Here is a 22,430-nt window from a genome sequence, read left to right on the forward strand (position 1 = left end):
ATTTAGTGATTGTATCATTCGCACAGATCAGCCCTAAGAGGATGCCAGCAGTCGCACCTCTGCAATACATGTGGAACCTTAGGTCCATCTCAGCTGGTGACCTCACCAGCTCAGCTTTCTTTTAACTAACTAATACCTGGACTTGTTAAAAATAGATTTAAAGTAGATTTCAGATGTTAGTGTTTGCCTTACAAAAGTCAGCCCAAAAAATAGGATGTGAAAGCTTCCTATTATCCCTGATAAGAGTTTTTAAAACTGTGTTAGAGTTTGAGTAAAAAGCCAAGGGCGCTGCGGCAGTGGTGGTCAAGGCAGTTTCTCAATTATAGAAAATGTTTTGTTTCTGTCAGCACTTTCTGTGTTTTAATGTCAGCACTGCTTTCTAGTATGTTTCAGCTATCGCTGAGTGCCTACTATGTACAAAAAGCACTTATATTCATTCACATTATCTCTTTTTTTTTTTTTTTTTGAGACAGAGTCTCGCTGTGTCACCCAGGCTGGAGTGCAGTGGTGTGATCTCGGCTCACTGCAAGCTCCACCTCCCGGGTTCACACCATTCTCCTGCCTCAGCCTCCCGAGTAGCTGGGACTCCAGGCGCCCGCCACCACGCCCAGCTAATTTTTTTGTGTGTTTTTTAATAGAGATGGGGTTTCGCCTTGTTAGCCAAGATGATCTCAATCTCCTGACCTCGTGATCCGACTGCCTCGGCCTCCCAACACATTATCTTGTTTAACCTTTTCAACAATCCCATGAAGCAGATGGCATGTCTACTCTCCCGCCTCCATTTCTCAGATAAGAAAATTGAGCCTAGATAGTTAAGTGATTTGATGAGGATTACAGTCTGAGTCAAACAGGATTTTTGACTAGGATTCCTGATAGCAAGACCAGTGCCTTTTCCTTCTAGCACTTGAGAATAGTCCTATTTCCTTTATTTCCTTGAAAACAGGGGCTCTGGGATGGATTTGGGCTACTGTTGAGGTCATTCTTCAGAATTTTCTTTGTGAATTGTTTGGAAATTAAAGTTTGAAATTCTGATACTATGGTGAATTATTAAGATTGCTTTTGTGACATTGTGGAAACCAAAGGATTAACTCAGTGGCGACAGAGGGTCTGCAGTTCATGCTGTTTGCTCTAAGTCATTTTCTTTTCTTCTTTGGCTTTGGGAAATCCCAAGCCCCAGGAGTAAAGCAGGCTGAGATGGGATCCAGAAAGCATTTGCTGCCCAGCAGAGCCACTCTGCAGTATGCTGGGCTATCTCTGTGGGTGTTCCCAGACCAGCTGTTCTCAGCTAGGAAAGGGCTCCCCTGGGGTTGGACCTACTGCACAAAACAGTTCATCAGCAGCTTTGTGTGGGCCGTAGGTTATCCCCCAGTACCATGTCTTCACTGCTGTGGGCTGAAGTTCACCTCCTCTAAAATGACGCATCCCTGTGTACCATTTATACTTTTTTTTTTTTAAGACGGAGTCTCGCTCTGCCGCCCCGGCTAGGGTGCAGTGGCGCCATCTCGGCTCACTGCAAGCTCCGCCTCTCAGGTTCGCGCTATTCTCCTGCCTCAGCCTCCCAAGTAGCTGGGACTACAGGCGCCCGCCACCACGCCCGGGTAATTTTTTTAGTATTTTTTAAGTAGAGACGGGGTTTCACCATGTTAGCCAGGATGGTCTTGATCTCCTGACCTCGTGATCTGCCTGCCTCGGCCTCCCAAAGTGCTGGGATTACAGGCGTGAGCCACCGCACCCGGCCTACTTTTTTTTTTTTTTTGAAACAGAGTTTTGCTCTTGCTGCGGAGGCTGGAGTGCAGTGGCGTGATCTCAGCTCACTGCAACCTCTGCCTTCTGGTTTCAAGAGATTCTCCTGCCTCAGCCTCCCAAGTAGCTGGGATTACAGGCGTCCACCACTACACCCAGCTAATTTTTGTATTTTTAGTAGAGACGGGGGGTTCATCATGTTTTCCTGGCTGGTCTTGAACTTCTGACTTGTGATTCGCCCGCCTCAGCTTCCCAAAGTGCTGGGATTACAGGCAGGAGCCACCACACCTGGCTGTGTACCAGCTTTACAGCTAAAATGAAAATTCCAACTTTTGTTGATAGCCAAAGCAATATTGAAATGAATATTAATAGGCCAGGCGAGGTGGCTCATGCTTATAATCACAGCACTTTGGGAGACTAAGGTAGGAGGATCGCTAGAGCCAAGGAGTTCAAGACTAGCCTAGGCAACATAGGGAGACCCTATCTTTACAGAAAACTTAAAAATTCACCAGGTGTTGTAGCATGTGCCTATGATCCCAGCTACTCAGGAGGATCGCTTGAGCTCAGGAGGTGGAGGCTGAGCTAGTATCACAGGCACCCTTGTTTTACTTGATTGTACTTATATTTGTGGGGGAGTGCTGATGGAATTTATGGAAGCTTTACCTCTTCAAGCCTTTCCCTGGTAACCACTAAAAAGAGCCATGTATTTCAACAATCTTCCCCACACCTAGCACAGTGGAGAGTGTATTAATGCTTGCTAAGTATTCTTTCTTGGCTGGGTATGGTGGCTCATGCCTGTAATCCCAACACTTTGGGAGGCTAAGATGGGCAGATTGCTTGAGCCCACAAGTTTGAGACCAGCATGGGCAATGTGGTGAAACCCCATCTCTACCAAAAATACACAAATTAGCCAGGTATAGTGGGCACGTGCCTGTAGTCCAGCTACTCAGGAGGCTAAGGCAGAAGAATCGCTTGAGCCCAGAAGGCAGAGGTTGTGGTAAGCCTAGATTGTGCCATTGCACTTTAGTCTGGGCGATGAGAGTGAAACCCCGTCTCAAAAGACAAAATTCTTTCTTGATGCCATGAAGTCTTATCTCTTCCTCTCTTCCCATAAGAGACAACACAAGCTGGTGCAAAGATGGAAAGAATGTGGACATCTGAGTCACACCCAGTTAGGTTTGAATCATTATCTGCTTACTAGCTTTAGGCACAATGACTCTCAGTTGTGCCTGGGTTTCCTCATCGGTGCCTTCCAGGGTTTTTTTTGAAGATTAAATGAATAAAATGCATGCTACCCTAAGTCCTAGCACATATCAGGTAGACATGAAAGTACCAGCAGGTATTGTGATGGTATGCTTTCCCCAAGGAATGGACTGCCGTTAGTATGTTTCTGTCATCTGATTCCTAGAATATGTTATTCATAACCTGCATTTTATTTCTGCCCATCCCTTTTTTATCTAACTGACCATAGGTCTTAGTACCAGGCATCAGCTGCTGCAGTGACTGTTCCCTGTGGCCTGCTGCAGCACTGAACTCAGCGAACACAAGAGACCCCACGTTTGTTTGTTTGTTTGTTGTCTGTTTGTGACAGGGTCTTGCTCTGTTGCCCAGGCTGGAGTGCAGTGGCATGATCATGGATCACTGCAGACTTGACCTCCCAGACTCAAGCGATTCTCCCACCTCAGTGTCCCAAGTAGCTGGGACAACAGGCACACACTACTATGCCGGCAAATATTTTTACTTTTTTAGAGATGGAGTCTTGCTATGCTGCCCAGGCTGGTCGCAAACTCCTGGGCTCTAGCAATCCTCCCACTTTGGCCTCCCAGAGTACTAGGATTACAGGTGTGAGCCACTCTGCCTGGCTCTCACGTTTGTTCCTGCAATGCAGTTTTATGGTTTCAGATCTGGCATGTACTCAGTTATTTTTTGTTTTTTGCCAGTGGGTATTATTTAATTTTCCATTAAAAAAATACAGACTTTCTGAACGAAATGGATATTGGTACAGTGACAGATACAAATGTTCTAAAGCACAGTTGTGTAAAGCACACTAGGGACTTAAAAATGAAAACTCATTCAAATTGATAGGGATGACTTTACTGAAAATCTTTATACCAGCACTTGCCTATAAAGAAGAAATTGCCCCTCAATCTTATGATGTAATTGGGAATCTGAGTTATAAACCTAAGAGAAAATTGCAGACCAGCACACCAATTATATAAATAAGTGTTGAATTATGAGGTAGAGTGTTTTGAGTTTTTGAAGACAAGAGGACTCAGTAAAGATTGCAGAAATTGGAAGAAAGGTGGCTGGTGGCTGAGTGGGTCAGGGAACAGCAGGACAGAAGCTTGGAGGAGGCATAGAATTGATGTGCGTGTGGGTTGGGATCCAGGCTTCCTGAGTAGAGGAGTGGACAAAAAGGAACCAGGTCACACCTGGAAAGCAAGAGTTGATTAGATGGGACTGATATGCTGAAAGCCCTTGTTTAGGAAGAAAAGCAAGCCCAATGTCATTTACAGGATGGATCAAAGGAAGAAAGTTTGGGGAAGAGAGGACGGGTGTAGATTTCTAAACTCAGGGGATAAGGGCCTGGGCTATGATGGCAGCAGTGAGACAAGACAGGAAGGATTAAGTCCAAGAGGCACTTAGGAAGAAGACAGAGCTTGTTGACAAGTGGAATATGCAAGGGATAAAAGAGCAGGAAGAGGTTCCTTGCCTGGGATATTTGTGGTGTCCCTGAAAAAAAAAGTCCAAGTCAACAAACGAGCTTTTCTTCCCAGGGACACAGCAGTTATCATTCCTCTTGAACTTGGACTGACCTTTTACCAAGTAATGTGTACTAGTTGTTTATTGATGTGTAATGAGCCATCCCCAGCCCTAGTGACTTAAGCACCAACAGTTTATCATTTCTCCCAGTTCTCTGGGTCGACCTGAGTTTCAGCTGAGTGGTTCTTCTGCTACTGTCACCTGGACTCAGTGAGGTGCCTGCATGCAACTGGGAGCTCTGCTGGCATTCAAGGTGGCTTCAGACCTCTATCCAGTGACTTCTCTCAACAGCAGGGTATTCAGACTTCTTATACGGTGGCTGGCTTCCAAGACAGAAGCAGCAGAAGCTGCCATTCCTCTTAAGGCATGAACTCAGAAGTCTACCACATTCTATGGATCAAAGCAAGTTGCAAGGCCCGATTTAAGAAGTGGGGAAATTGCCGGGCGCGGTGGCTCACGCCTGTAATCCCAGCACTTTGGGAGGCCAAGGCGGGCGGATCACAAGGTCAGGAGATCGAGACCACGGTGAAACCCCGTCTCTACTAAAAATACAAAAAATTAGCCGGGCGCGGTTGTGGGCGCCTGTAGTCCCAGCTACTCGGGAGGCTGAGGCAGGAGAATGGCGTGAACCCGGGAGGCGGAGCTTGCAGTGAGCCGAGATCGCGCCACTGCACTCCAGCCTGGGCGACAGAGCGAGACTCCGTCTCAAAAAAAAAAAAAAAAAAAAAAAAAAAGAAGTGGGGAAATCTATTAAAGTGGGAGCAACCAAATGTACAGGGAGGGGAGAAATTACTAGAGCCTCTTTTGACTCTTTATCACATTAACTCACCAGAAACTAAGTTTCAGAGAAGGAACTCCCACCAGGAGGGAACTACTGCTGTGACAGATCCTGGCCTTACAGGATCAGGATCTTTAGGAACTCTTACTACGTCCCCCAAGGACAGAATTTCACAGAGGAAGAAAAAGCTGTGCTTATTTATTTATTTGGGGGTGTTGCTGTAAGACTCAGGGGCACAAGTAAGACTGTTTGAAGGATCAGAGTGACTGAAAAGGAAGTTTATGTTTAGAAATAAAGTTATAGAGGTAAGGGCCATATTGTGAGGAGTAGGACCAAGATGGCAGCTGTCAGATTTCTAATGGAGTTGCAGATGAACGGCGCGGGGTGCAATGAGCTTATGGTCACAGGTCTGAGGGTGTGGATGAATCCACACTTAACCTGTTGATGCTCTGAAAGAAGTAGGATACCAGCTGCAGCCTCAGATGTACATAGTTTTTCTTTCCATGGAGGGGAGAAATCAGCTACTGAGGCACCAGTGTGGGGTCCTTGAGGCAGAAGATGGTATTGACACAGGGTTAAATGACATTTAAAATCAGCAGAGAAGCACTTTGGGAGGCTGAGGCAGGAGGATCACTTGAGGCCACAAGTTTGAGACCAGTCTGGGCAACATAGTGAGACCCCATCTCTACAAGATACACAAATAATTATCCAGCCATGGTAGTACACACTGGTAGTCCCAGCTACTCGGGAGGCTGAGATAGGAAGATCACTTGAGCTCAGGAGTTCAAGGCTGCAGTGAGTATGATTGCATCACTGTGCTTCCGCCTGGGCAACAGAGTGAGACCCTGTCTCTATTAAAAAAAAAAAAAATCAGCAGAGGAGTTACATCATTTCTGAAAAAGCAGATTTTACTTAGAAAAAAAAAAAGGAGTTCTGCAGAGCCTTGGAAAGAGTTTTTTGTTTTTGTTTTTGTTTTTTGTTTTGTTGAGACGGAGTCTCACTCTGTCGCCCAGGCTGGAGTGCAGTGGCTCGATCTTGGCTCACCGCAAGCTCCACCTCCCAGGTTCACGCCATTCTCCTGCCTCAGCCACCTGAGTAGCTGGGACTACAGGCGCCTGCCACCTCGCTCAGCTATTTTTTTGTACTTTTAGTAGAAACAGGGTTTCACCGTGTTAGCTAGGATGGTCTCGATCTCCTGACCTCTCGTGATCCACCTGCCTCAGCCTCCCAAAGTGCTAGAATTACAGGCGTGAGCCACCACGCCTGGCCTTGGAAAGAGTTTTTTTAAGACATAGGACAAGAACTTAGCATCTGGTTTCTTAAAGCAAATATCCCAGATCTGGTCAGAGCAGTGGAATAGAAAACATAATAATAGTCAGGGCTGCTTCTTGGTGAATTACCAGCTGAAGATTTGGATTCAAACAGCCTTTGCTGTGATGGGTATGCCTTCTGTCTTTGATAGGAATGATTTGGTTACCAGGACTAGAACTCACTCAAGCTAACTTGAGCAAAAGAAATCTATTCGAAGACCATTGGGATGTATCACAGAACCCAACCTCTGTGTCCCAAGAAATTATAAAGAAAGCAGGCACTTTCACTGTCTCTCTCAGTGGCCACTTCATCTCCCATGTCTGCCTCTCAGCTTGTTATCCATCCTTTTTCCTCTTCGTGGACCAGCAGAATTGGCTCACTCATCCACTCACATGGCCCAAACTTGAGTTTGGTTGCCTCAACTCCTACTTGACAGATCCCTACAATTTCAGTGCCTGCATTCACTGAGCGGATCCCAATTCCAGCTTCCTAAGAAAGAGAATCTGGTGGCCCCAGAGTGAGGCAGCTGTGGCCAGAGGATGGAGCCCATTGTCTTGTCCCCAACCAGCAGCAGTTATGGGAGCAGAGACTCTGAGAAGGTGCTGTGGGTAATAGGTGGTTCTCAAAGAATGGCTGTCAGCCATGGAGGCCCCCATGGAGGGGTATGTAGCACCTTCACAATGAAGCCACAGTTATATTCAAATGTAACAATGTTTAGTGGGCCTGTCTGATTGCTTCCCAGTTGTTTCTTATGATAGTAAAAGAACTATAGTTCCTGGGTTAATGCGAATGGAGGACCATCTCTCTTTAACTCCTCTAAATTTTTTATCTTCAACATCTGAATGTTTGTAATTAATTTTCAGGAGTTTTGAAACCTCAGCTATGATAAACAAGGGGTCCATTTGTATGTGAAGATAAGTTTTTTAAAATTGAAAGTGATGAAGCCTCTTTGGTAAGAGGAAAAATGCATGACCAAGCCACAAGGACTTCAAAGTAAGCTTGAAATGAAAAAGGAATTTGAAGACAAATATCCTTTTTCAAATTGGCTTTTCCTCCCTGCTTCTGGGAAGCACTAAGGGTGGAACACGATCTAGGAATCCACTCAGTTGAGTAGTAATGCTTTTGAAGCAACATGACGTGTCTTCTCTGACTAGACTTCGAGCCACACTTTCCAGGACAAGTCAGAGGGCAGTGGCCCCCTCAGAGGCTGACTGGGACCGCAGAGGTTTCCCTCATGGGGCACAGAGTGTTGAGGGACTAATGTGTTTGAGAATTCAGTCTTGAATCTCAGGGAGTCATTTTCACTTACTTACCCAGACTGGTCCTATAAGAAAAGGGGTCAGAGACATGGAAAAAAACAAAAAAAAAAAACACCCATGGAATGGGAGTCTGCAACCCTGGAGCTTACCCCGACTCTCCAGTTCTGCCTTGTGTGTCCCCATTCAAGTCCTTTAACCTTGCTAGACTGGTTTTCTTCTTTGTGCTGTAGGAATATCATCTGTCCTGCCTCCCTGATGAAAGGGCTAGGGCTTCCTGTGAGCTGACTTATGTGAAAATGCACTGTATGCTATACAGATGTGAGAGATTAATATTTTAATATCTGGAATCAAACCGTTTTCTGAGGTGGCTGCCTTTGATTTTTGTCTTTTAAATCAGCCTATTTTATTTTTCTATGACTCAGCAAGTTGTTCTTGTTTGTGTGGTGAATGATGAAAGTCTTATTGTATATAATGATAATAAACACTATTTATTCAGCACATTCTATTCTGCTAGGCCTTGTGGTATTTACTTTATTTACATTATCTCATTTTATTTCTCACAAGAACACTTTGAGGTCCGTATTGATTCTCATTCCGCTGTTGATGAACTGAGCTGAGAAAGGCTGTGATGGAGAGGCCAGAATTTACCCTAGGGTTTGTCTCACTGTAAAAGACCACCTGCTCCTGGACACATGGTGGTGGCACCAGTGCCCTTCAGAACATTGCCAAGTCCTAGGAAGGGAGCAAGCAAAACCCACTCCTGAGCCACAATGTGGATGGCAGAAAGTGAGGGGCATAATGGCCCTCCCTCTTTTAGACGCTGCATCTTCTATTTTTCATACAGTTCTTATAAGCTCCACAGTTTTGTTCTAAGCCTAAGAAGCAGCAAATTAAGAAGAGGTTAAGCAAAGACTGCAGGCATTGACAGTAATAAGTAGATGCCCTCAAAGACCCCTTTCAGTTCTAATGTTCTGAGGTTGCAGCAGCCTTGACAGCAACTGTTTTAGATTGAATGTTTGTCTCCCCCCCCACCCCCACCATTCTTATGTTGAAGCCCTAACCCTGCAATGTGATGATATTTGGAGATGTGGTCCTTGGGGAGATAATTAGGTTTAGATGAGGTCATGAGAGTAGGACTCCCATGATAGGATTAGTGTCCTTATAAGGAGAGGAAGAGGGCTGGGTGCAGTGGCTCACGCCTGTAATCCTAGTTCTTTGGGAGGCCAAGTCAGGTGGATCACCTGAGGTAAGGGAGTTCGAGACTAGCCTGGCCAACATGGTGTACCCCATCTCTACTAAAAATACAAAAAATTAGCTGGGCATGGTGGCGGATACCTGTAATCCCAGCTACTTGGAAGACTGAGGCCAGAGAATCACTTCAACCCAGGGGGTGGAGGTTGCAGTGAGCCAAGATTGCGCCATTGCACTCCAGCCTGGGCAACAAGAGCAAAACTCCATGTCAAAAAAAAAAAAGGAAAGGAAAGGAAGAGAAACCAGAGCTCCATCTCCCTCTGCCATGTGAGGACACGGCAAGAAGGCTTTGGTCTGAAAGCCAGGAAGAGGGCCCTCATCAGGAACTGAAACTGCCAGTACCTTGACCTTAGACTTCTCAGCCTCCAGAACCATGTCCATTGTTTAAGCCACCAGCCTATGGCATTTTGTTTAGTAGCCTGCGTTGACTGAGACAGCAACCAAGAGACAAATTAACTATTAAAGTCAGACACTAGAACATAAAAAAGCGCACCAGTCTGGGGCCGTTTTGAAGTATATTTGATGACCTTAAGTTACCAAGAAAAATTTAAAGTAGACTAAACTTGTTACATTTGTTTAAGAAAGATCTAATACATGTTAGAAAGGTTTCATCCAAAATGATTAAGATAAAATGTTAAATTTTAAAGTTAAGCTTTCTGGAAAACTCAATTATCCAGAATGATGTTCCTGCATAGCCAAAGAAGACAGAGAGGAGAAAGGAGTCAAAACCAACTGTTCTCAGCTTTAAGTGGATGGTGTCACGCAGGTTGAGTCTGCTTTCCACTTTCACTGTACCTTGTTCATTCACTCTGCCCTTTATCCACTCTAATGGCATTCGCAGCAACCTGGATGGGATTGGAGACTATTATTCCAAGTGCGAAGTAACTCAGGAATAGAAAACCAAACACTGTATGTTCTCACTCATAAGTGTGAGCTAAGCTATGGATATGCAAAGGTGTAAGAATGACACAATGGACTTTGAGGACTCAGGGGGAAAAGGTGGGAATGGGGTGAGGAAAAAAGACTACAAATTGGGTGCAATGTATACTGCTCAAGTGATGGGTGCACCAAAATCTCACAAATCACCACTGAAGAACTTACTCATGTAACCAAACACCACCTGTTCCCCAATAACTTATGGAAAAAAAAAAAAAAAGAAGTACTGTTATCCACTCATTCCATGATTTCAGTGGGTGACACAGGAAGTGCTTGTTCATTCAGCATATAGTCCTAGATCACCTGCTTTGTGACTGGGACCACTCCAGGCCCTGGGAATACTGGGGTGTGTGGAAGATACAGTCCTGCCCTTAAGTTGTTCATAGTTAATCAGGTAGAGAGACAAGAAAACAGATGTTCAGAATGAAACTCAGCATAGACTGCTGTAGAACTACACAGCAAGGACACATAACCCTCTTTCTTGTGGGGGATAGGGTGGGGAGGATGGGAGGGCCATGGGGCTTCCCAGGGGAAATGATGTTCAGGCTGAAATCTTAAGAAGGGAAGAATATTCTAAGCACAGGGAATAGCATGGCAAAAACCCAGAGGCCAGAGAGCAAAGTCTAGTTGGGAAACTTGCAAATACACTACAATTTGGCCTCTGTATAGAATGTGAGCTGAAGGGTAGAGAGGTCATGGTGGTGGGAGAGGGGAATGGGGAGCAGCATAGAGGGGAAGGGGGAGCAGCACAGGAGCTGCAGCAGTGTACCATGTGAGAAAGTTTGGACTTTATCCTGGGGGGCAACCAGAGAGCTCTGAGGGTTTGGGGAAGGGCTCCACTTACCTCACCAGCTGCTGCTGCTTTTCCCTTTCTCTGCCACCAGTCACGCTCACTTCTTGTAGTTCCTGCCAAGGCCACAATCTTTCTTGCTTCAGGCCTTTGCACTTCTGTCTGGAATGTACTACAAAGATTATTCTGTTGCAGTTTGCTAACTAGATTAGAGTAGGGTAAGCCTAGAAATGGAGATAGAATAAGAGTCTGATGCAGTGGTCTAAGTGAAAGGAGATGGTGATCCAAACTGGGGAAGTGGCAGCATGAGCAGAGAGGCAAGGGCAGATGTATGTGATATTGTAGGAGGTAGAATTGACAGTGTCACAATTGGCAAGTGATTGCCTTTGGGGGCAAGTTTGATACCTTAGGCCACTGATGTTCAAATGGGTTAGAAGGGCAGCAGGCTGTGGTCTGATTCTCAGTGATCTACCTCATGGTGTGTTTCAAGACCTCACTGTCCTATTGAAACATGAACCACCTGGATTTGTTCAACAAATTAATAAAGCTTAGAGGTTCCAGCTGCGTTAATGCAAGCCATGACCTTGTTTATGTCTAACCTTAACATTTATGATTATATGCCTTAGGCTCTCTGTAAACTAATACATAATAACATGCTTACTTGTAAGCATAATGGAATAAATGAGACAAAAATCAGAGTAAATGACCAAGATGATCATCATCAAGTAGCTCTTATTAAGAACCATTAAATGCCTGGCTCAGGTTTCCACGCGCAAGGTCCCTTTAACAAACTCGGTTTATATCATATGCTCTTGACTAGAGAAGCTTGACTCACTGCAGTTGTTTAAACCCTAAAACCCAGACATTTCCAAGCCAGGCCCCCCGCCCCCACCACTGGACTCCTACTGCATAGAGCTTTTCTGTTTACATTTGCTACTATAGAGATTTAGTTTGTTTCCGAACGATGCATTTTAACTTTTGTGTGGTGAGCCACATTTGTTATATTTGAACCATGTGTGACGCAAGGGAGAAAGGTAACCACTTGGCTTAGAGGGGGAAGGGTGAGTCTTTGGGTTAAGAGAGGTACTTCCTGCCAACTTAAAATGAGCTGGTTAGATGGTGAAATACATTAAAATATATGTGTGTCTGTGTGTACATGCACACATATGCATGAATATATTTTTATATGCCCAACAGACTAATGTGGATATAAAGCTTATTAAACTGGACCTTACTGTTTTCCAGTCTGAAACATAAAGGAAAAAAATGCTATCTAAGTGTCTATATGGCTGTCACTTTGGAATTGTATAATACATAACTCTCAGCTGACCTAGAAGTGCTTCTGAGACCAGGCCTCATTTGTGTTTTGTTGTATCCTCAGTTATATAAACCATGGGGAACAAATGGAGAAAGGGAAAGGACTTCAGCTGATAGCGGAGTGATTCATAAATCAGTCTCATAGATGGAAAACTAAGGTCCACAGAGATTCATTGTCCATGACCCATGATGAATTAATTTCTTTATTCAATAAAGCTATATTTAGTTTTATAAGTATTATAGTATTATAAGGTATATTAATTATCTATTACTGCATAACAAATTACCTTAAAACTTGGTGGCTTAAACAACACACATTCATTATCTCATGCATTCTGTGGGTCAGGAAATCCAGGGTATGACTTAGCAAGATCCTGCTTCAAGGTCTCTCACAAAGCTGCAATCCAGGTGTCTACCAGAGCTGGAGTCTCATCTGAAGGTCAACTGAGGAAAGATCCACTTTCAACCTCACACAGTTGTTGGTAGGATTTAGTTATTTGCAGACCATTGGGTGAAATTCTTTTTCTTGCTGGATGTTGGCCGAAGTCCACCCTCAGTTCCTTACCACACAGCCTCTGACATGGCATATTGCTTCATAGAAATATACAAAGCGAGAAAACAATAGAGAGTCTGCAAGCAAGATGAAGTCATAATCTTTTGTAACCTAATCCCAGAAGTGTCATCCCCATCAACTTTGCCACATTCTACTTGTCAAAAGCATGTCAGCAGTCCAGCTCACACTCAGCGGGAGGAGATTATCCAAGGACATGAATACCAGGAAGTGGGGATCTGTCTTAGGCAGTTTGGGCTGCTGTGACAAAATACCATAGAGTGGGTGGCTTCAACTACAGACACTGATTTCTCACAGTTCAAGGGGCTAGGAAGTCCAAGGTCAAAGTGCTGGCGACTCAGTGCCTGGTGAGGCCTCTCTTCCTAGTTTGCTGAGGGGGCTCTGGTCTCTTCCTCATATAAGGGCAGTGATTCCATCATGGGGACTCAGCGGTCATAACCTCATCTAAACCTAATTACCTCCCAAAGGCTTCACCTCCAAATACTTTCATATTGGGAACTCAGGCTTCAATATATTAATTTTAGGGAGTAATAGGGGGAAAAAACCTTTTCCCATACATTCATACACTTCTTTTCTGACACCAGATGTATGGATTTGACTCAAACCAGCCAATTCTCCAAGTTTCCAGACACCACCTGGGGGTCCTACAATTAAGTTATGGCACTACCTAACTCAGTCCCACAAGACTGCCCCCCACTTCAGATGCCAATTGCAAGGAGTGGGTCCCAACTTGGCTACAAATTGGGGGTTCCCACAACCCTCTCCTTTGGTTTGATAATTTGCTGTAACAGCTCCCAGAACTCAGGGAAACACACTTACCAGTTTATTATAAAGGACATAGGCGTGGCTAAGCATGGTGGCTTACACCTGTAATCCCAGCACTTTGGGAGGCTGAGGCAGGAGGATCGCTTGAGCCTAGGAGTTCAAGACCAGCCTGAGCAACATAGTGAGACCCCATCTCAATTCAATAATTAAAAAAATAAAACTAAAAGGCTATAGGTGAACTGCAGATGAAGAGATACATAGGGTGAGGTCAGGAAGGATCCTGTACACAGGAGCTTCTGTTCCTGTGGAGTGTGCCATTCCTGGCACAGATATGTATTCACCAACCCAGAAGCTCTCCAAATGGCATCTTCTAGGAATTTTAATGATGGCTTCATTACATAGGCATGATTGATTATTAACTCAATGTCTAGGCTCTCTCTCCTCCGGATGTGGGGCTGTGGGACTGAAAGTTCCAAGCTTCTAATCGTGGCTTGGTCGTTCTTGTGACCAACCCCCATCCTGAAGCTATCCAGGAACCTACCAAGAGTTGTCTCATTAGAACAAAAGATGCTCTGGTCACCCAGAAAATTCCCAGAGAGTTGCTCTGTGCCGGGGCAGAGACCAAGTGTCACAGGGGTATGCAAACATTGAGTGCATAGCAGAATCATTGAGGTCCATCTTTGTAAGCTGTCTACAAGAGTTGGTACATATATCTAGCTTTCTTGTTCTCAGCTATAGCTTTTTCTACTAGACCAAACCATCTGATGTGTGGCTATGAAACACTAATATGCTCAGTGTGGTGGGCTGAAGAATGGCCCTCCAAAGATATTCATGATCTAATCCCTAGAATCTGTCAGTACGTTACCTTAGATGGCATAGGAAATTTTGCAGATATGATGAAAGATTTTGTAATAGATTATCCAGGTGGGACCAATGTAATCACAGGGTCCTTAGGCAGGAGGATCTGAGTCAGAAAAGACAATGTGACAATGTAAACAGAGGGAGGAAGGAGAGGTGATGAAGGAAACAGAGGGAGGAAGGAGAGGTGCTGACGGAAACAGGGAGGAAGGAGAGGTGATGGTGGAAACGGAGAAAGGAGAGGTGATGAAGGAAACAGAGGGAAGAGGGAGAGGTGATGAAGGAAATAGGGGAGGAAGGAAGAAGAAGTAATGAAGGAAACAGAGGGAGGAGGGAGAGGTGATGATGGAAACAGAGGAAGGAAGGAGAGGTGATGAAGGAAACAGGGAGGAAGGAGGTGATGAAGGAAACAGGGAGGAAGGAGAGGTGATGAAGGAAATAGAGGGAGGAGGGAGAGGTGATGAAGGAAATAGAGGGAGAAAGGAGAGGTGATGAAGGAAACAGGGAGGAAGGAGAGGTGATGATGGAAACAGAGGAAAGAAGGAGAGGTGATGATGGAAACAGAGGAAAGAAGGAGAGGTGATGATGGAAATGGAGGAAGGAGAAGTGCTGATGGAAACAGGGAGATAGGAGAGGTGATGGAAACAGAGGGAGGAGGGAGAGGTGATGATGGAAACTGAGGAGGGAGAGGTGAAGAAGGAAACAGAAGGAGGAAGGAGAGGTGATGAAGGAAGGAGAGGTGATGAAGGAAACAGAGGGAGGAAGGAGAGGTGATGGAGGAAATAGAGGGAGGAGGGAGAGGTGATAAAGGAAATAGAGGGAGGAAGGAGAGGTGATGAAGGAAACAGGGAGGAGGGAGAGGTGATGATAGAAACAGTAGGAGGAAGGAGAGGTGATGAAGGAAACGGAGGAAGGAGTGGTGATGATGGAAACAGGGAGGAAGGAGAGGTGATGATGGAAACAGAAGGAGGAAGGAGAGGTGATGAAGGAAACAGAGGGAGGAAGGAGGGGTGATGATGGAAACAGGGAGGAAGGAGAGGTGATGATGGAAACAGAGGGAAGAAGGAGAGGTGATGATGGAAACAGAGGAAAGAAGGAGAGGTGATGATGGAAACACAGGAAGGGGAGGTGCTGATGGAAACAGGGAGGAAGGAGAGGTGATGATGGAAACAGGGAGGAAGGAGAGGTAATGAAGGAAACAGGGAGGAGGGACAGGTGATGATGGAAACAGGGAGGAAGGAGAGGTGATGAAGGGGGATGAAGGAAACGAGGGAGGAAGGATAGGTGCTGACGGAAACAGAGGGAGGAGGGAGAGGTGATGAAGGAAACAGAGGGAGAAGGGACAGGTGCTGATGGAAACAGGGAGGAGGGAGAGGTGATGGTGGAAACAGAGGGAGGAGGGAGAGGTGATGAAGGAAACAGGGAGGAGGGACAGGTGATGATGGAAACAGAGGGAGGAGGGAAAGGTGATGATGGAAACAGAGGGAGGAGGAAGAGGTGATGGAAACGAGGAAGGAGAGGTGATGAAGAACACAGAGGGAGGAGGGAGAGATGATGATGGGAACAGAGGGAAGAAGGAGAGGTGCTGACGGAAACGGAGGAAGGGGAGGTGCTAACAGAAACAGAGGGAGGAGGGAGAGGTGCTGATAGAAACAGAGGATGGAATGGTGTGGCTGCAAACCAGGGCATATGGGCAGCTGCTAGGAGGTTGAAAAGGCAAGGAATGGATTCTCCCCTTGAGCCTCTAGGAGGAACTTGGCTCCGCTAACACCTTGAGTTTAGATCCATAAGCCCCACTTAGTACTCCTGACCTCCAGGACTAAAAGATAATAAATTTATGTTATTTTAAGCCACTAGGTTTGTGGTAATTTGTCCCAGCAGCAATAAGAAACTAATATAGCCGGGTGCGGTGGCTCACACCTGTAATCCTGGCACTTTGGGAGGCCAAGGCGGGTGGATCACGAGGTCAGGAGATCGAGACCACCCTGGCTAACACGGTGAAACCCCGTCTCTACTAAAAAATACAAAAAATTAGCCGGGTGAGGTGGCGGGCGCCTGTAGTCCCAGCTACTCAGGAGGCTGAGACAGAAGAATGGCTTGAACCCAGGAGGCGGAGCTTGCAGTGAGCCGAGATCACGCCACTGCACTCCAGCCTGGGTGACAGAGTGAGACTCCGTCTCAAAAAAAAAAAAAAAAAAAAAAAGAAACTAATATATTCACCAAAAGTCCTTGAGGAATCCCACTTGTAGAATTTTTGAAGGAATTAGGAGCTTACATAGAAGGTGTAGGATAGTGGGCTTCTGAGGGCTTTTCCTGCCCTCTGGTAACTCTGAAACATAATTTACATTATTGGAGTCTTTCTGTTTTTAGGAAATTGTTCCTAGTTTTCTTCAATACTAAATCCTATCAATATTAAACAGTTTTTTTAAAAAACATATTTGGTTAGTTAAAGGTAGACCTAGGTCTCACATACTCTTCAAAATAAAACAAAAACATGATATTTAGCAGATGACACTAAAGCTTCCATTTTCAAAGCTGGTTGCTTGTTTATTTGTACCTCAGGAGTGGAAATACTGGCTGAGATGAAAGTACCTGGCACAAATCGCTTTTCCTCCTTGGTGTTTCACAGCCAGATGTTGTGAAATTCTTTTGTTTTTCTTTTTTCTCTAGTGCCTGGAAACCTTGGCTGCTACAAGGATCATGGAAACCCACCTCCTCTAACTGGCACCAGTAAAACGTCCAACAAACTCACCATACAAACTTGCATCAGTTTTTGTCGGAGTCAGAGGTTCAAGGTGATGACTCTGTGGCTATGTAACTATAGAAAAATGTAAAGATGTAAATGCATTTTGCTCGGATCACTTAAAAATAAGTGCTAAGTAAAATAAGCCAGACACAAAAGGCCACCTATTATATGATTCCACTTATATGAATCATCTAGAATAGGCAAATCCATAGAGATAGAAAGTAGGTTAGTGGTTGCCAGAGGGTGGGAGGCGGGAGGAATTGGTACTAACTGCTAATCAACACAGAGTTTCTTTTCTGGGTTATGAATGTTCTGGAATTAGATGGCGGTGACTGCACAACACAGTGACTACATCAATCACCACTGAAACATACACTGAAACAGTGAATGTTATGTCATGTGAATTACATTTCATTTTTAAAAAACCTAAAATAACTAAACTTCTAGAAAAATAAACAGAAAATCCTAAAATATTGGGTTAGACAAGGATTTCTAAATTGGACACAAAAACTAATCATTTAAAAAAGTATGGTAAATTGAAGTTATCAGTATTAAAATATTATCTTCAAAAAATAGAGTTAAGAATATGAAAGGCAGGCCACAGACTAGGAGAAAGTAGTTGTTAAATATATATCTGATAAAGGACTTGTATACAGAATATATAAAGAACTCTTATAGCTCAATAATATGACAACTTGATTTTGAAAATTAGCAAAAAATTTGAAGAAACATTTTATCCCCCCAAAATACATAAATGACCAATAAACATATGAAAAGATGCTCAGCATCACCAGTTGTCAGGGAAATACAAATTAAAACCACAGTGAGATACCACTGCACACAACTTCAGGATGTCTGAAGTTAATACTGAAAATACTAAGAATTGATAAGGATGTGGAGCAACTGAAACTCTCATAGACTGCTAGCAAGAATGTAAAATGCTACAGCTTCTTTGAAGAAAGATCTTAAATTTTCTTTCAAAGTTAAATATGCACACCTTAAAACTCAGCAATATCACACCTGGATAGTTACCCAAGATAAATGAAAACCTGTGTTCACACAAAGACTTATACATGAATGTTTATAGCAGCATTATTCATAATAGCTCCAAACTGTAAATAGTCTAAATGTCCATTAACTGATGAATGGAGAAACAAAGCACAGTATATCCATACATACTGTGGAATACCACTCAGCAATAAAAAGAAGAGACATATTAAGACATACTGGCCAGGTGCAGGGGCTCATGGCTGTAATCTCAGCACTTGGGGAAGCCGAGGTGGGTGGATCACGAGGTCAGGAGTTCGAGACCAACCTGACCAACATGGTGAAACCCTGTCTCTACTAAAAATACAAAAATTAGCCGGGCATGGTGGTGCATGCCTATAATTCCAGCTACTCAGGAGGCTGAGGCAGGAGAAACACTTGAACACAGGAGGCGGAGGTTGCTGTAGTGAGCCGAGATCACGCCACTGCACTCCAGCCTGGGCAACAGAGTGAGACTCTGTCTCAAAAAAATAAATGAATAAATAAAAGACATACTGTTATACACAACATGGATGAATTTCCTAAACAGTAGGCTAGTTGAAAGAACTTAAACACAAGACTACATACTGAACTCAAAATGGATCCCAAATCTAACAGTAAAATGTAAAACTATAAAACTTCTAGAAGAAGATATAAGAGAAAATCTTCATGACTTGAGTTTAGGCAAAAAGTTCTTACATGAGACACCAAAAGCATGACCTGTGATGAGAAGAAATTGGTACATTTTAATTTGGACTTCATAACAATTTAAAGATCTTGCTCTGTGAAAGATATTTTTAGGAGGATGAAAAGACAAGCTATATCCTGGGAGAAAATATTTGCAAATCACATATGTGACAAAGGACTTGTATCCATAATGTGTAAAATTAAAAAAAAAAAAAAAAAGCCAAACAACTCAACAGTTAAAAAACAAACAAACAAAGCAATTTTAAAATGGGCAAAAGACCTGAACAGAAGATATACAGATGGCAAATAAGCACATGAAAAGAAGCCAAAGAAGATATACAGATGACAAATAAGCACCTGAAAAGATAGTCATCTGGGCATGGTGACTCAAGCCTGTAATCCCAACGCTTTGGGAGGCCAAGGCAGGAGTATCACTTGAGGTCAGGAGTTTGAGACCAGCCTGGCCAACATGGCAAAACCCTGTCTCTACTAAAAGTACAAAAATTAGCTGGGCGTGGTAGCACACCTGTAGTTCCAGTTACTTGGGAAGCTGAGACAGGACAATTGCTTGCACCTGGAATGCAGAGGTTGCAGTGAGCCAACATCATACCACTGTACTCCAGCCTGGGTGACAGAGTGAGACTCCATCTCAAAAACAATAGAAAACAAACAAAGATAAAGAAGACGATATAGTCAACATCATTAGCCATTAAGGTAATGCCAATTAAAACTATAATGAGATACCACTACATACCTATTAAAATGGCTAAAATAAAATATACTGAAAATAACAAGTGCTGACAAGGATACAGAGCAACTAGGACTTTCATATATTGTTGGTGCAGATCTAAAATGGTACAATTATTCTGGAAAATTTGGCACTTTTTAATAAAGTTAAATATACATCTACCATATGACCTAGTAATTCTATTCCTAGTTACTACCCTAGAGAAATTAAAACTTATATTCACATAAAAACCAGTACACAAATGCTTATAGCAGTTCTAGTCATAATTATGAATAACTAGAAACAGCCCAACAGATAAACAAGCTGTGATACTCTGCTCAGCAATAAGGAGTAAACTATTGATACAAACACCAATTTGGATGGATCTGCTCAGCAGTAAGGAGTAAACTATTGATACAAACACCAATTTGGATGGATCTCAAAGCCATTATGCTGACTGAAAGAAGCCAGTCTCAAAAAGATTACATACTGTATGATTCTATTTATGTGACATTTTTGAAAAGACAAAACTATAGTAATGGAAAATGGGTCAGTGGTTGCCAGGGATTCTGGGGTAGGGCACCTATAAAGCAATAGTGCGAAGAAAATTACTGGGGTAATGCAGCTGTTCTGAATCCTGATTGTACTGGTGGTTGCACAAATCTTTTTTTTTTTTCTTCTTTAAGACAGTCTCATTGTGTTGCCCAGGCTGCAGTGCAGTGATGCAGTCTCGGCTCACTGCAACATCCACCTCCTGGGTTCAAGCAAATCTCCTGCCTCAGCCTCCCAAGCAGTTGGGATTATAGGCACCCACCACCACGCCTGGCTAATTTTTGTGTTTTTAGTAGACGTGGGGTTTCACTTTGTTGGCCAGACTGGCCTCTAACTCCTGACCTCAAGTGATCCACCTGCCTCAGTCTCTGAAAGTGTTGGGATTACAAGAGTGAGCCACTGTGCCCGGCTGTGGTTGCACAAATCTATACAAGTATTAAAATTTACAGAACTATATGCCAAAATACTATATAGTAATGTAAAAACAAAGTTGTAAAATGGGGCCTATAATGTGTTTTCTTTGAGGGTTAGCTATAAAGCACTCACTACTTGGCACACAGTAAACAGTCAATAAAGTGTTTAGCTGTTACTCATGTTTGAAGTTTATGAGATTTTCTCCCCCTTAAAACTTACTTAAGTGCAGCAGAAACACAAACATTAAAAAGTGATGCTCACCGACAGGGAAACACATTGGTGGCTGCGTACCTATTGGTCAGCTTGAAATTAAGTGTTTCGAGAGTGGAAGAAGGGGGAGGTCCCAGAGGAAGGGACCCTGGGAAGATGAGCCTGATTGCTTGCTGGAAGCCCACCCTACCAGGCTCCTTCAGGCCATCTGACATCCCTGATGATGCTTACCGTGTGCTGCTTCTCTGTTGTGGCAGTTTGCTGGGATGGAGTCAGGCTATGCTTGCTTCTGTGGAAACAATCCTGATTACTGGAAGTACGGCGAGGCAGCCAGTACCGAATGCAACAGCGTCTGCTTTGGGGATCACACCCAACCCTGTGGTGGCGATGGCAGAATCATCCTCTTTGATAGTGAGTATGCCCTGTGCCCATCACTGCCCAAGCCACAGGAACCCTTAGACCAGAGCAACAAGCCTGCCCACCCTTCCTCCCTTCTATATATTCATTCATTCACTTGGCAATAGGCAATACTTGTGACTAGACCCTGGGAATACAGCACAGTGCATGAAGACTCAGCCCCTGCCTTCTGGAAGGGAGAACAGACACTTAACAAGGGATTAGCTACAGTCATGCCAAATGGTTTGAAGCAACGTGGTCTGTTGTGTGATGCTTAGACAACCTAGAAATGATAACCTTTCCAATTTTACATAGACACTAATATAATAATCCAGTATCAGCTTTATTATCCTCTTGCTTTAATATAATTTCCAAACCCTTTTGACTTTTTTTTTTTTTTTTTTTGCATTTGGGATTTATATATTATTGTGATACACCTGAGAAGAGAGCGTAGTTCTAAGTTGGTTTTTCAGGCCTAGCATTGGGTTTGCCCTGACCCCCACCTCCTCTCTAAACTGCCGCATTTGTGAGATGCTGGCCAGGAGCAGAGTGTGTTCAGAATGGGAGTGGATCCAAGGCCTTGACCCCACCAACATCATGTCCTAACCACTGAGCCAACTGATTCCTCATTGTAATCCACCAGCATCCTCTCAGTAGCAGTGAGACTTTATGAGAGTTACAGCAACAGTGCAGCACCAGATTTCAAGATAATGGAGACAGACAAAAAAAAAAAAAAAAGGCTCAAGATTACCAAGAAATATTGCAGTGTCTGTGGTGTCTTTGGCCTTTAGGCTAGAGGAAGTGCACTCCTGGCATCTCAACCAGGCAGCATGGCTAGTTTTGAGCAAAAATGACATATGGTTTATTAGTTTCCTAGGACTGCCATAACAAATTATCATCAAGTGGGTGGCTTAAAACAAAGCAAAACAAAATTCATTCTCTGACAGTTCCAGAGGCTAGAAGTCCAAAATCGAGGTGTCAGCAGGGCTGTGCTCTCTCCAAAGTCTCCAGGGAAGCCCTCCTCACTTCTGGTGGTTGTGGGAAATCCTTGGCATTTGTTGGCTGCACCACTCCAGTCTCTGCCTTCTCCTTCACATAGCCTTCTTCCCTCTATGTGTGTCTGTGTGTCCATGTCTCTGTGTGTCTCCTTAAAAGGAACCAATCATTGAATTTATGGCCCACCTGAATCTAATATAGCCTAATCTTAACTCAGTTACATAACATTCACAGGTACCAGGTGTTAGGACTTCAGCATATCTTTCTAGGGGACACAATTCAGCCACTATATATGGTGACTATAAAACCCAGCCAAGGTTTATAACTGAGCCTT

The 22,430-nt window shown here is 43.9% G+C and overlaps 1 protein-coding gene across 4 annotated transcripts in view; it reads left to right on the forward strand.

The window, feature by feature from the left end:
* LOC105487277 (kringle containing transmembrane protein 1) overlaps positions 1–22,430 on the forward strand; it is a 143,176-nt gene that overhangs the window by 34,439 nt on the left and 86,307 nt on the right. For all 4 annotated transcript variants that reach the window (XR_011614047.1, XR_011614048.1, XM_071080356.1 and 1 more), the window contains exons 4-5: positions 17,013–17,137; positions 20,962–21,115. Coding sequence is in view for 2 of the 4 variants with exons in the window: in XM_071080356.1 (XP_070936457.1) it covers positions 17,013–17,137; positions 20,962–21,115 (279 nt within the window). In the remaining 2 variants the exon portion in view is untranslated. The remainder of the gene's footprint in view (positions 1–17,012; positions 17,138–20,961; positions 21,116–22,430) is intronic.

The sequence above is a fragment of the Macaca nemestrina genome, chromosome 15 (assembly GCF_043159975.1).
Source record: "Macaca nemestrina isolate mMacNem1 chromosome 15, mMacNem.hap1, whole genome shotgun sequence".
NCBI classification, from domain to species: Eukaryota; Metazoa; Chordata; class Mammalia; order Primates; family Cercopithecidae; genus Macaca; species Macaca nemestrina.